Here is a 15113-nt window from a genome sequence, read left to right on the forward strand (position 1 = left end):
GCTGGTGAACCCTGAGGGAACTTGGGAAGGAAAAAAATAACCGCCATCTAGCAGTCATCAGATTACAACTACTCCCTACAATGAGCCCTGAGGAAACTCAGGATGGGAAAACACAGAATATTGGCTCCAGGTAGCTGAGGTGTGTATTAAAGGAAAGATTTCAGTAAGCCCAGGTTCCTGCATCTACTCATACATAGAAAAATCACTTAATTTCTTTGACATACCTGATTTTAATTAACAATAATCTTTTGATTTTCAGACAACCTGCTCTTTGCTGCAAAATGCCTATATAGCCTGGCTTCTGCCCTCCCCAGAACAGTTCTCTCTGGGTTAACTTGAGATGCTGCCTCCTAGGCTCGAAGCCCTAAAATTCCAGCCAAGTAAAACCCTAACTCTCAATCTTGAGGTTGTGAATAATTTTTTAGTTTACAGTGACGTGGGAGAGTTTAATTCCAGTTTAAAACACATATAAGGATCAGTAGACACCAGGAAGCTGTGAAAATAGTTGTTAGGTTGGTGAGACTGCAGGACAATGAGAAAAATGAAATAGCATTGACACTGTCTTTTTAAAAAGAATTCCGCCAATATAGGGTAGGGCGTTGAAATTAAACCAAACGCCTTTTCCAGTTGCAATCTCCCCGCGGAGGAATGACATCCAATAGGCTGGAGGTTAGTCAGGACTGATGGATACACTCCAGACCCCAGGGACAAGGCCACGTCCCCACCTCGGCAGTAAGGAGTCACTGCGGACTTAGACGCTTATCTTCGCTTTCCAAAGAGCGCCCCCTTCCGCACCGCGACCGCGGACCACCCACCCTCTCCCACAGGTAACGAGCACCGCCTACTGGCTGTCAGCCTCTAGGCTGCTTGGCCCCGCCCCTGGGCGAAATGCGCATGCTCTGCAAAACCTCCCCGCCCCAGCCTTCAGGCTTCTCGCGACAGCCGCCCGGCGGCCACTGAATCTCGCGATAAAGGCTTATTGTCTCGCGGGAGCGCCGCTGGTAGACGCGCTCTCGGGCGGCTCTGGCTGGGGAAGAGGAATCGCATGTGTCGCTTCAGCTGGCGGTAGTGGCGGGAGCGGAGGCGGCGGAGGCTGTGCGACCGCCTGGGTAATAACCCCTCGTGCCTCTCCCGTTCGGAGAAGCTTGTAGAGAGCGTGGGGAAGCTGAGGTGCTGTCCGGCGGAAGGGGGCCGGGCCGGGCGTTTCCACACCCCCGCCCACATGGGCCACTCTGGTGTCCCCGGGGCTGCCTCCTTCGCTTCAGGTCGCGCCCTCACACCTGACCGCTCTTGTCGCCTTAGTCCTCTTAGATTCTGCTCCTTCCTGGTCCTTTTGCCCGTATTCTGTCTCCTCAGACTCTGGTGTCCCCGCCGTCTCCCACTTCCATCCCCTCTCCCGACTCTAAAGCGTCCCTTTCTTGGCATCCAGCCGCCCCCACACCCTGCACTCTGGGCGCCTCCGGCGACCCACTCCTTCTTCACCTTGTCTTCGTAGGTTTTTCCAGCCTCTTCAGCTGCTTCTTGGCCTTTCTCTGTTGTTATACTTTGCACCCCTTCCGAATCACCCCCTAAACCTTTTGGCTTGTCTCCACCGAGGTCACTCTCCCCATCCTTTTTCCCATTGCTGCTTCTTCCACCGGTGCGCGCCCCCTCCCCCCCCCCCCCCCCCCCCGTTGCCATGGTCCATTTGTTATGAATCTCACTGTTGTTGCTCGTTTTCCTGTAGACCTGGAAAATGGTGTGCCCAGAATTACTCATATTTTATGAATCCAGCTTCTTACCTTTCATTCAGCAGAGAATTGAAATAGATTTGGGGTGTGGGGGGGATTTCTAGTGGAAGACAAGGCTACAACCGAACAGGGTTTCTCTCAGGGCCTTGGTCCCAAAGAGTGAAGCTGTGTTATTTTCTTTTCTGACAGGTTTTGAAATGGCTGCTGACATTTCTGAATCTGGTGGGCATGATTGCAGAGGAGACCAGAGGAGCAACACCAAGTTAGATGCAGATTACCCACTTCGAGTCCTTTACTGTGGAGGTAAGTGTTGGAAGGCAGAAAATGGCTTTTACTCACGGTATTTTTATACGTTATGATCAGTGGCTTCACATTTGGTCCAAGTAATTTTTTCATCTTTGTCATTTGTTGAATCTTTAATTGGGAGTTGGGGAAGAGGAGGCATGGATGAACAGATTTTCCCAACCTGTGGGAATTGTGTCTTGCTACTTGGCCTGGAGAAATTTTCAGTCCAGTTGGAATAGACATATGTAAATAGATTATTCCAGCCCAAAGTAACTTCCCAGTCTGGCTGTTAAAGTTGGGCTTCTTGTAAGATAATTTACTCTTAAGGGATGACTGGATGAGGGAGTGGGAAAATGCATCCTAGATGAAGTGAATAGCTGTGCAAGGAAAAGCTTGTCCGTGGAGAAATAAGCAGTTTTGTATCAGTATAGTGTGTAGTGTAGGAATAGTGTAATAACAAGTGGAAGATGATGAGGCTGGAGTGATGGGCAGTAGGACAGTTGGAAAGTGTCCTTGGTTTGGTTAATAAAATGTGGATCAGGATTTTTTTTTTTCCCCCTTTGTGTTTCCTCATTTTCAATTCAGAAATATTTGTGAATAAATAAATAAATTTTACTAGCATCTTGGAAAGGTTCAGAAAAATTTGAAGTCATACGACAGTAAAGTAAAGGACAAGTAAATATTATCTTTTTCAGTAAATATTTTTGGCCATTTACTACGTGCCTAACTGTTTTGTGTGCTGGAGACTGAATAATGAATAAGTTAAGAGAGGTCACTGTTCTTGTGGATCTTACCTTCTGTGAATGTAATAGAGATTTCTGCTGGAATTTAAGTACTATAAAAGGAGAGGTGATGTCACTGAGTTGAAAAATTGTATCGACTCATCATTTATTTACTATCCTTGATTAAGAAAATAAAATGAGTGTAAAATATCCCAGAGAGTAGGCAGGGGAACTTTATATAAGGTTAACTTTGGAATCATGGACCAGGGTTTGCATCCTTCCTTTGGGCATTACCAGCTGCTCCTGCTTAATTCTAGCTCTGTGACCTTGGGCAAGTTACCCGATTTCACTAAGGGTTAGAGGTTTGTTTCTTAAGGTCTGTAAAATAAAGATGGTGATTACATCTAAAGTCAGATAATTCCTATAAAGCTGGTTTAGCAACGAATACAAGAGCATAATACAGTAAGTGCTCTTATTAAAAAAGTATACTGGTTTAGTTTATTCATTCTTGCTTGTCAGATGTAGTTATGAGTTATCGTTCTTTGTATCCTAATTCATTGAATCTAAGTCTCCATATGTTATAAGATGCACCATTATTTTAGGTTCCCCTGAGAAGGAAAAATTTGTTAGATTAACATGCCATAGTTGTGGGATGCAGCACTATAAAAGTGAAAAGAAGAAAGAGTTAATGAAATACAGTATATGAAAACCATCCTCTTCAGTTGCTTATGTTACTTCTGAGATGGCTTTGAATAACTGCACTAAGTATGCATCCAACCCAGTGATATTTCACCAGTAGTCACCAGAGGTCCCTAACCTTTTTAAGAAAGGTTTATTTTTATTTCCCTAGTTTGTATTGATATTCCAGGCACTAGGATGGAGACAGGATTACATTTACCTCAAGGAGTTTAAGGTCTAGTTGTAGGAGAAGGACTTAGGGAATATTCAATGCTAAATTAAATGGTACTGACCAGAGCTATGAATTAGGATTTTAGGAAAAGGAGGGATCTTTGTTCCAAGGGAAGCTGGGAAAGTGAAGTGAGAAACCTTACATAAAAGTAGAATTTGCAAGGAAAGGTTGAGGAATTCACAAAAACAGTATGGGGGCAAGGTTTAATATGGTATTTTCAGGGTAGAGGGGAAAAAAGGGGGCTAATTGGTGCAGAATGCTGGTTGAAATATAGTGAGAAACAAGGGTAAGTGGGATGGGGTCATTTCCAGGGAGACATTTGTCTGCAGGACTGAGACTTCAGAATCTGAAGTCAGTCTGAGTTTGAATCCTGGCTTAGCCATTTACTTACTGGGTGACTTTAGCCAGTTCCTCATCCAGAAAATGGATAGCAGAGCCTACCTCAGCGAGCTGTTGAAAAGAATAAATAAAATAATGCTTCCAAAGGCCCAATCTCCTAGTAGCACCACGTTGTGAATTTTGAGGGGACACAAACATGAAGACCATAGCAGAAGGTTTCTTGGATGATGGACTTTGTTCTTCATATCTCATCAGCAGGTACATAAGGTCAGGTTGTTAGTGATGTAAAGCTTGTGACTGCTCAGTATTTTCATTGAAGAGCTGTAGTTAACAAATAGTAAATCATCTGTGGAGGAAAATTGACTTTAAAAGCAAATAATGTGGAACTTGGAAGATTTTTCCAACTTTTTTCATCATATTAGAATTTTGCTGAACTGAATATTATTTGAAATGGTGTACAAAGTTTTATGGTTTTAGGGTTTGCAGTAATGGTATTTAACCTGTAATTATATCCTGAAAGTGTGGCTGAATATCTGTTACTACTAGTGATTGAACTTGAACTGTGAAGATTAGAGAGCTCTGGTTAAGCAGAGAGAGCTTTAGTGGAAAACTCTAAAATGAAATAAAGAGATGGTACACGCCAACTAATCAAAATAAATGGAAAAAAAAAGAGATGGTACATTTTATTGAATAGTTTTCTGCCACATTACCACCTTTGTCATTGGATGAGCTATTTAACCTGTTTAAAGGTTAAAAAGGTTATAGGGCTTCATCTATAAAAGACTGATGATGGGCTGGTACACAGCTGCATTGCCTTGATAGGTTCTGTGATCTAATTAAGTGGTTAAGAGCATGAGCTTCAGAAACAGACCAGAGTTCAAATCTTGTTCTAACCAGTTGCAAATGAACTACTTGTTATAAGTCTCATTTTTCTCAATCATGATAAACATATGGTAACTCTTACCTTATCGGGTTGTGATGATGAAACATAATACAAAGTATAACAGAGTGCCTGGGATGTGCCCAGTAGATAGTAATTGCTGTTATTAGTAATGGTATACCAACCGTCCTCTCCCTCACAGGCCTCAAGGTGTTGGACCCACTGAATTAGTCCATTCCTCACCTTAAAAATTAAAATAAACAGTTGAAAAAAATAAAATAAAATAAGCAGTTGACCCAGTAATAGAGATACAGTTAAAATTGGGAAACTTTGAGTTTTCTAGTCCCTTAGCCTTTGCAGGCTATCTGGTGACAAGACTGAACCAGTGTCCCTTTGAAGGAAGGAAATTCAGTTTCATGATCTTGTATAGCATAACATGAAAAGGAGAGGAAAACTGTATTGCAGAGAAATGGTAGCAGAAGTGCTAGGGAAGTCTGTAAATCTGTTAGTATGAATGAAAATTAGCGGCTGTTTTAGTGAAGTTATCAAAAGAAATAACCAGCTCCATTTAAGCTTTGTTGCATGGGTAATTGTTCCCATCCTAGCTTAGTTTCCGACCCATTGAAGTGGTTGTAGTAAAACCTTAAGACATGCCAGATAGTATAGTTTGATGTTTTAGCAACTGAAGGAGACATTGTTCTTTAGATCAAAAAAAGAAATCAAGATAGTATCTCTATTAACCCTGTGCCATTAACCTCAAAAAAGCACATGATGGGGGTAGTATTTGAAAAGTGGTATAGAAAAGTTATAGGAAAAAATAGAAATGAAGCATTGTGTCAAATTAAAAATAAGTCCTGTGTGTGTACTTATTTATTTATTTATATTTTCAAATCTTTTCTCTCCATTTCCCCAGTCTGTTCATTACCAACAGAGGTAAGTTCTTTTCAAATTCTTTTTTATTTATAAATTTGAGGTCATTGATTTTATAGCTAGCTTGGACACTTCATTTTGTTATTTTTCATTTTCTGTTATTTGCTGGCAGAGTTTCAACTTTTTATAGAGAACTTTGGTTTAGAATGATTTTATGGTCTTACAAATTGTTTTTTTTTTTTTTTTAATTTTTCAGTGGGTTTTGTCATACATTGACATGAATCAGCCATAGAGTTACACGTATTCCCCATCCCGGTCCCCCATCTCACCTCCCTCTCCACCCGATTCCTCTGGGTCTTCCCAGCCCACCAGGCCCGAGCACTTGACTCATGCATCCCACCTGGGCTGGTGGTCTGTTTCACCACACAAATTGTTTTTTTTAGACTGAGTCATATGTGTGCATCTTTTGCACTTGGCTATACATAGTTTGGATTTTTGCACAGAACTCATGAATAGTTAGCCAGTAAAACAAAAGTAACCTTAAAGTCAAAGTTTAACATCCAAACAGAGAAGAAAAAGCGTAAATTATGTGTAAGGTTTCTGTTGATAAGCTTCTAAGTCAGGCTCTGTGGGCAGATCGTAAAAATGAGACACCTATATGCCCTAAGCAAGAAATACTTGTGGTTACTTTTGTCTGTTTCCTCATTTTTCTAATGGCTCTTCTGTTTGTTGGAGAGGAAATAAATTGTTACAGTGAGGAGGTGTGTTTTGATTTTTAATTTCTTGTGGGACATTTCCTGGTTGAATACAGATTTTCTGTGGATGAGACATTAGGTGGGAGTAGTTGATTTTATCATTCTATAAATAGCAAGCACAGGGAATGACTTTTTAATTAAAATGATTAAAAATATACTGTTGTGACTCAGTTTGTTCTTTTCCCCTCTCCAGTACTGTGAATATATGCCTGATGTTGCTAAATGTAGACAATGGTTAGAGAAGAATTTTCCAAATGAGTTTGCAAAACTTACTGTAGGTATGAACATTTTTTTTTCTTTCATCAAAACCTGTACACCTGAAACAGATGCATGTAGGGCATTATTTTAAAGATACAAAAAGTCCTCTAGTAGGAATAGAATCGTATCACTCTATATATCTATGTCTATTGACTTGAAAACTGTTTTAAGTTCTTGGGTTAATTAAGATTTCTTACATAAAATCACAGACCTCTTCATGAGTCTTATCTCTGGATAGGATAGGTCAAAATATCAACTTTCTTATATAAAGAAGAGTAAATGATTTAGAGACATATATTTTCACTCATTCACTTATTTTTTGTATGCCTGTTATATGCTACACACTCTTTTAGATGCTGAGAATAAAGCAGTAAACAAAAGACCTGCTCTTTGGAAATTATAGAAGGAGAGACAAAATAAGTAAAACAAGACAAATGAAATAAATACATTAACTTATGTTAAGCAGGGAATGGAAAGATAAGAATTTTGGGGGAGGGAATTTGAAATCTTGAAAGATTTTGCTGAAAAGATGGCATTTGAACAAAGACCTAAAATAAGTGAGGGAGAGAGTCCTTTGAATATCTGGGTGAAGAATTTTCCAGGCAGATAGCACAACCAGTGCAAAGACCCTGAGGCAAGCACTTACCACATACAGCATATTTAGAAAACAGCAAGGAGGACTTTGGTTGTTTTTTTTTTTTTTCTTTTTTGGTGGGACGGTGGTGGGGGAAGGTAGGAGATGAAGTCAGAGAAGTAACGAAGGACCACGTCTTAAAGAGCAAGTCTCGACTTTTCTGAGTGAGATGAGAAGCAGTTTGAGCAGAAGAGTGATGCTAAGGTCTGACTTTTGTTTCAGCAGCATCTTTGGCTGCTATGTTAAAAATAGGCTGAAGAGAGACTTTCCCGGTGGTCCAGTGGTTAAGACTGGGCTTCCAGAGCAGGGATGTAGGGGACTCGGATTCAATCCCTAATCAAAGAACTAAGATCCCACATGCTGTGTGGCATGGCCAAAAAAAAAGATTTTGAGGAGAGGCATAGGCAGCAAAGCAGGGGGATCAAGTAGGTGGTTCTTGCAGTGATTGGGTCAGGAGGATGACCACCTACTCCAGGATGGTAGCAGTGGGGTGGTGAGAAGTGGTCAGATTCCAAACATGTTTTGAAGGTAGAGCTGACAGGGTCTCCTGATGTGTTGCATGTGGGATGTGAGGAAAAGGGCCAGCTAGACTTTTGACTGAAGCAACTAGAATGGAGTTGCTGTTGCCAATGGTAAGGGAAACTACAGAAGAACAGATTTCCTCAATTAACAAATTGATGGCTTTTCTTACAAGACTGGTAAAAATGAAGGCAGTAGCAGGAAGAAGGGAAACCCTGGGCCAGAAACAGGGCTATCGAAGTATACCCAATATCATCCTGCTATTTGCTGCTTTGATTTTCAGATAGTTTTCCATGAGGCCCAACCCCTGAGACAACATGATCTGTCTGTGATTGGATAAGAACCCTCAAATCTGATGTAATAGTCAGTCTACCTGGTGGGTCCTGAACATGTGACTTGCCTAGGACATATCTTCATATTTAGGGGCCAGATTTTCTGTTAACAGAATCAGTATGCTTGATGCTAAACACTCCTGTGGAGTCTTGAGGGTTTTATGCTTCTTTAATGTGGCTTCTGTCACCATACACTTACCATAATGACTTCAGAATCAGGCCTGATAGGAGTCCAGGAATGTAATCACTGACTTTATAAATGTTACACTCATTTGTTGGTGAAATACCTTATTTGTCTGTAAAGCAATTATCTGTCAAGTAAAAAATAAGTAAATAAAAAAAAGTATCTTATTTGTGTATGAGGTTTCTCAGGGGTAATTTCTTAATGTTAGTATGAAGTGATGTCAGTGCTTATAAGGGTTTTGTTTTTACATCTAGAAAATTCACCCAAACAAGAAGCTGGAATTAGTGAGGGTCAAGGAACAGCAGGGGAAGAGGAAGAGAAGAAAAAACAAAAGAGAGGTGAGGCGTGATTTGACTTCTACAAACATACTGCTAGAAGAGGGCTTCCCAGAAAGCTCAGAATCCGCCTGCCAATGCAGGGGCCCACGGGTTCAATCCTTGGGCTGAGAAGATCCCCTTGAGAAGGAAATAGCAACCCATCCCAGTATTCTTGCCTGGGAAATCCCATGGACAGAGGAGCCTAGCGGGCTACAGTCCATGGGGTCGCAAAAGAGTTGGACATGACTTACCAACTAAACAACAACCACTAGAAGAAATAAGAAGTGAAAGCATTCCCAAACTGAATAACATCTTCCTGCTACTGCATTCTGTGTGAATACCATACAGAGGGGTATAGAATCGTTCTCAGGATGACTGAATTTCCTGTGATTTGGGCTCTATCAGTAAATTGGACCCAAGGAAACGTGCTTCATTTGCCATGTATATACATAAAAAGCAGCCAGCCAGCTTGTTTATGACTTAAAAATTTTGTTACCTTATAAAAATATCTGTGTATTCTATTTAATTAGAGTGAGGCATTTATAAAAGATTTTGTTCTTTCCTTATTTCTGTCAGCTCAGTTGAATTTTTCTTTTCACAACTGATGAATATACCTGCTACCTCTCCTCCTCCTAAAATGAATTTCTCGTGCCTTGTATCCTATCCCTGCCTGTTTCTTCTTCCTGAATTAATTCTCCCATGACTAAAATTAGCTTATAAATATTTTCTAGGACTTCACATTAAAAACAAAAAAACATTCCCCTAAGAACTAGTGTCTCTCTTTGCCATATTCTCCTCCCCATTCCCTTCTTAGCTAGGCTTCCTTGCTCAGACTAGACTCAGCTATCCTCCTTTCAGTTCAGTCGTTGAGCCTTCACTCCTCAGTCCATCCTTACCTGACTTTCATGCCATTGAATCTCCTCTGACAAGGATCACAAGTGGCTGGGTGGTTGCTCAGTGATGAGAGCATGTCTGAGCACTCCCTGAAGTGTTGTGCTTGCTCCCTCATTCTGGTTTCCTTCCTCCTCAGGCTTCTGTGTAGACTTCTCCCTTCTGTCCCTTTAAAAAATGGTGTTTTTCCCAGGACTCTGTGCATTAACTTCTCATTCTGCATATCCTCCCTGGATGATTCTGCATCCTTAACTTTTGCCCCCACTCTGCACTTAGAACTCCCAAATCTAGTCCTGGATCATGTCTCTAGACTAGAAATGCTCATGGTCCCTTAGGCACTTCAAACACAGTACTTCCAAAGTAAACTTAAGTCCCAAATCTGCATCTTTTGTTTTCTTCATTTTGATTAATGACAGCAGTTTATCCAATCATTTGAGCAAAAAACCTGAGACCCGTCTTGGTTTCTTTCTTTTTGCCCCTTTGAATCAGTTCTGAATTCTGTGATTTCTTCTCATTCCTCTGTTTATCCTATGCCTAGTGGCCATTGCTGTTGCCACTGCTTTATTTAGATTTTGATTAGTTTCTGCCTGAACTAATGTAGGAGGCTCCTCAGTGGCCTCTCTTTCATTGCTCTTCACAGACCCACCCTCCACATGGTATGATGATCTTGACAGACCATAAATCGATGATTTCACTCCTGCATAGTCACTTGTTCACTGGGTTCTTTTCTTTGCAGTATAACAGAGCTTAATGTGCTAGTCCTTAAATGACTGGTATATAATCTTTGCCTATCTGGCTTTCTTTCCTACGTATCATAAGCTTCCTTCAGACAAGTGTATTTGCAGCCAATTAAGCCAGCCATGCTCTTTTCCCTGTGGGGGCTCAGTGTGCAGTGGTTGTAAACAGCACACTAACTCCTCTGTAGTATATTCAGCTTGTGGCCTATCTGGGTCACCCTAAGGAGACAGCCCTTTTCAGTAGACACTCGCATCTGCCCTAAGGAGACCAAATGCCTATGGGACTACCCCAGTTGAGGCTCCAGACAGGTATGTGAAGTGCCTTTGGAAAGCCCCAGGGCACAGTGACCAGGGTCCACATTGGTCAAATTGCTATGTCCATCCATACCAAGCTACAGAATAAGGAGCATGTGATTGAGGCGCTCTGCAGGGCCAAGCTCAAGTTCCCTGGATGCCAGACGATCCACATCACCAAGAATTGGGGATTTACTAAGTTTAATGTGAATGAATTTGAAAACATGGTGGCAGAAAAGTGGCTCATCCCAGATGGTTGTGGGGTCAAAGACAACCCTAACCATGGCCCCCTGGACAAGTGGCAGGCCCTGCACTCATAGGAACCTTGGCACTGTCTTTTCCTTACTACGCCAACCAATAAATCCTACTTTCCTGTTAATACACCAAAAGACGAAGTGTAGTTCTCAATTACAGCATCCTTTCTTGTCTCTGTACTTGTTTCCTTTTATTTCCACCAGCCCGTCTCCCTTCAAATGGACTTATTTTACAGGCACTTAGATGCCACTTTCTCTGGGAAACTTTCTGTCCTCTGGAAGTAGAGTAAGCCATTCCTCTGCAGAGCTTATGGTAGTGCTGTGTTCATGGATCCTATTTCAGTATATACCAGATTGCTGTAATTGTTTAACTTGTTTTCTCCTTGCACTGGACTGAGAGCCTCTGGAGGACAGGGACTGTTTTTGTTCTCTTCGTCTTTGTGTTCTTGGCCCTTATTGCAGTGCACAGCACATACTACTTAATATGTATTGACTGAATGAATACTCACGCATGTGTTTATGAATTTTGTATTAGAAAAAGAAACTTGAGAAATATTTCATACCTTTTGAAAATCAGTATATTTAAAGATAGTATTCTCTATTTATGATAAAACAACTAATCCTGAACTGTTTCTTAATAAATAAAGGTGGAAGGGGTCAAATAAAACAGAAGAAGAAAACTGTACCACAAAAGGTTACGATAGCCAAAATTCCCAGAGCAAAGAAGAAATATGTAACAAGAGTGTGTGGCCTTGCAACTTTTGGTGAGTTCAAGCTTAAGTATGTTTAAAATTTGTGAATTTTATTTGTTAATTCATTTCATTATCTCTTTTTAATCTAGTACCATGAAAATTTTACAGTTTTGTTTTTTGCTAAGAAGGATACAAAATGAGATTTTGGATTTCTAACTATAGTCAAACTTAAAATCTTAAAAATCTTTTGTAGAAGGGACTGGTTTAACTTTTTCCATTCCAGAATTTCTGCTTGTGCATATTTTATCTAGAATGAGGGCTGGACAGGTTTCCCTTTGAGGTCTACCAGCACTGCTCCTCTTTTCCTCCCAGTCTCAGTAGCTAAACAGTTGCAAAATGACCTGTCCTTTCTGGGATTACAGTAGAAGGTAAGGGAAGGTGGTTAGTGGCGGAGTGTCTTCCTTTGTAAAAAGGGATAACCACAAGAAACTTCGTTTACTTGGAAGTGTGTATGTAATGTTGGAATTCATGTGTTCCTGGATTTATTTTGGTCTTGAATCAGGAATAGTATGGATCTTATTTTTCTATACTGAGGCTTTATCTGACCTTAAAAATGTTACATTGTTACATTGTTCAGATGACTGTCTATGGGTAGTTTGTAATTACTGTTCTGAAAGGAATGTGAAACCCATTAATATGATCTGTTTTATGAATTTAAAATGCAGATTAAATTTCAAAATGGAAAAATATTCTTTGATGTATGATTCCGATTATAGTCTATTTCTTTTTTTAAAATAACAGAAATTGATCTTAAAGAAGCACAAAGATTTTTTGCTCAGAAATTCTCCTGTGGTGCCTCAGTAACAGGGGAGGATGAAATCATCATTCAGGGAGACTTTACAGATGATATTATTGATGTCATTCAGGAAAAATGGCCAGAGGTGAGTATTTGGAACCTGTGCATCTATAGAAGTAAGTTACTAAAGCAGTTGCTTCTGTGTTAGTTGCTAAGCACACCTCATGAAATGTAATTATTTGTGTTTTATAGGTGGATGATGATAGCATTGAAGATCTTGGAGAAGTGAAGAAGTGATTTTGAAAATGTGTCTGTATTTAATGATCTGAACTGATTGTTGGCCAAAGGGAGAGAGGCCTTTTAAAAATATATATATTTATCCTACAGTAAAACTGTAGCCTACCCTCACCCTTGGCATTTTCACTGTTCTGTACAAGGCTGCTTGTTTTTTGGTGTTTTTTGTTTTTTTTTTTTTTTAATTGCCAAAGTCTAATAAACAGGAGAGACTGTCATGCTTATGCATGAGATAGAATTTAGTCGAATAAAAAATTTTGGTCATTTGGTACTGACTTTTCTCTTTCTTTTTAACTTTTTTTTGAGAAAACTAGATTTTCTGTGGAAAGCTTTTCTGTTGATTATTTTTAAATAATCACAATTTAATCAAAAAAATTTTTTTTTTTTAGCTGAGTGATATTTTAAAGATTTGAATTTGGCTTCATCACCAGTAATAACTGTCTCCTTGCTTCTTTGGTGTGGTAGTTTTGAGATGCTTGAATATCTATGGTTGAATTTGCTTCATGGTCACCAACCAAGTTCACTTTGTGGGCATATTAACATATTGTTGGTAACAGCTGTTTAAGCTGTTGTGGAGATTTTTTGGTATATTAAAAGCCTTAAAACCATCTGCACTGTTTGACCCACTTTTTTGGCATTATCCTAAAGATATAATGTCTTAACTTGAAACTATGAATGAGGGTGTTCATCACAGTGCTACTCATAATATTTAAAAAATTGCAAATGATTATAAATGCACAATTGGGAAATGGTTAAAGAAATGATGGTGTGTCATATGGTAGGATATTTGCATATATTTTAAAATACTTTCTAAGAATACTTGGAAAGATGTTTGATAATGCTAAGGAGGAGGTCAGACCCCCAAATCCACTTTATACATTATTTTCATCGTCTTGAGTAGACAACCATTCAGAGAGGCTGAGTTCTTGTTCTGGCTGTAAATTTATGTGAGTGAAATTCTGCTAACCACTTGAAAATAATATACACTATTGCTCAGTATAGTCTGGGAAGCAGCAATTGAAATGTGTTTTTCTCGGAAGAGAAGCAGTGACAATGAATCTTAATGAATATATTAAATAAATTTAAACTCTGTTTTTATAAAGGTCCTAAGTCTGGTGCTACAAACTGGAAAGAAGACTCAGTAGTATTTTAAGTTGCTGTCAACACCTTTAAGAAAGTTAGAACCCATTGCCATGCAGAATACCATCTTGAATGGGTTTTTGAGTAATTGAAACATTAGGAAGAATGTATAAATAAAGATGTAAATTAAGAAAATGAAATTCTGCATTAACTGTGAATTTAGTTAAATAAAATTATCTAATGAAGCAAATTTATCCATTAAGACCACTTGATATGTGTTATGTATGTATTTTTTTGGTGCTGGAAGATGTCTATGTGCTTGTATCAACACACGTGTCTTCATGTAAAGATTCTTAATGTTCACAGTTCTTGGCAAATGCAGTTTCAGTCCATTTATAGCCACAGTGGATGTTACTGCAGGAAAATGCAGGATTAAAACTGTCCTTGTGTATATGTGTGAATTTTTTCTTTGACTTGAAATTTAAAATGCAGCTGTTTAATCTCTGATTAAAATCTATTATTCAAGGGGAATTCTGTGGCCGTCCAGTGGTTAGGACTCAGCACTTTCACAACTGTGGCCTGGGTTCAATCCCTTGTCAGGGAACTAAGATCCCACAAGCCTCATGGCATGGCCAAAATATATATATTCAAGGACTCAGTTGAATTCATACATTCTGTGTATGCTTTTATTATGTAAATACTTCCACAATCTAGTATTTTTAGCAAAAAGAATACTTTAAACAGCCTTATAATACATGTAAGAGATTTACAATGATTAAGCTGGCAGTTTCAAATACAAATACAGTTTTGGTATGTAGTGTCTTATTTTAAAAAAACCTGCTGGCAATGTGTGGTTTTAAATTCCTTTTTAGTTGTTAAATAGTTGCTAAATAACATTAAGTCAGCTGTCACTTAGGTATAATCCATGGTAGCTTTCTCATTCTTAAAAATTAATAAATAACAATTTTTTAAAAAACAATTTCTACCTTTTAGATTCTGTTATTTACTAGATGCCTTTACTTAGGAAATATGGTAGAGAAACTGGAATAAGTCTGTAGAGGTCATCAATTTGAATTAATGCATAACTAGGTGCAGTTTAATTCTTATATTTTCTCTTTAAAGATTTTTGACCAAAAAAAAGATTTTTGACCTTAAAATACTAAGATTTTTGATTTGCAACTAGTCATAATAACCCTCTTGACCACATTCAGTTGGTACTTACCAACCATAACTCATAAAAATGAGCCTCATTTCTTACTGCTTCATATACTTGTACTTTTAAAGTGAATATTAGGCATGTGATGCCCGGTAAAGAATGACATTTTCAGTTCAGTCGCTCA

At 39.1% G+C, this 15113-nt stretch overlaps 1 protein-coding gene and 1 non-coding gene across 4 annotated transcripts; both read left to right on the plus strand.

Annotated features, from left to right (window-relative positions):
* Positions 1-961: 961 nt before the first annotated feature.
* Positions 962-14023, plus strand: DENR (density regulated re-initiation and release factor). 3 transcript variants are annotated; one of them, XM_065904741.1, is made up of 8 exons: positions 962-1109; positions 1920-2033; positions 5780-5799; positions 6685-6769; positions 8673-8756; positions 11559-11675; positions 12405-12544; positions 12652-14023. In XM_065904741.1, the coding sequence occupies exons 2-8, from the start codon at positions 1928-1930 to the stop codon at positions 12694-12696; spliced, it is 597 nt and encodes a 198-aa protein (XP_065760813.1). In that variant the 5' UTR covers positions 962-1109; positions 1920-1927; the 3' UTR covers positions 12697-14023. The 3 variants fall into 3 exon arrangements, with proteins under 3 accessions (XP_065760813.1, XP_065760814.1, XP_065760815.1); XM_065904742.1 differs by lacking the exon at positions 962-1109 and adding an exon at positions 1279-1639; XM_065904743.1 differs by lacking the exon at positions 962-1109 and adding an exon at positions 1279-1491.
* On the plus strand, positions 10466-10596 carry LOC136146195 (small nucleolar RNA SNORA70). Its single transcript, XR_010658926.1, has one exon. It is a non-coding gene; the product is annotated as a small nucleolar RNA SNORA70 (small nucleolar RNA).
* Positions 14024-15113: the final 1090 nt, after the last annotated feature.

This window comes from Muntiacus reevesi, chromosome 13, assembly GCF_963930625.1.
Source record: "Muntiacus reevesi chromosome 13, mMunRee1.1, whole genome shotgun sequence".
In the NCBI taxonomy this organism is placed as follows: domain Eukaryota; kingdom Metazoa; phylum Chordata; class Mammalia; order Artiodactyla; family Cervidae; genus Muntiacus; species Muntiacus reevesi.

Excerpts from the sequence above, each read along its gene's own strand:
- DENR (XM_065904741.1), top strand. The coding sequence starts at position 1,928 with ATGGCTGCTGACATTTCTGAATCTGGTGGGCATGATTGCAGAGGAGAC. Across the intron at positions 6,770-8,672 it reads GTTTGCAAAACTTACTGTAG|AAAATTCACCCAAACAAGAA; the intron begins GTATGAACATTT and ends TTTTACATCTAG. Across the intron at positions 12,545-12,651 it reads TTCAGGAAAAATGGCCAGAG|GTGGATGATGATAGCATTGA; the intron begins GTGAGTATTTGG and ends TGTGTTTTATAG.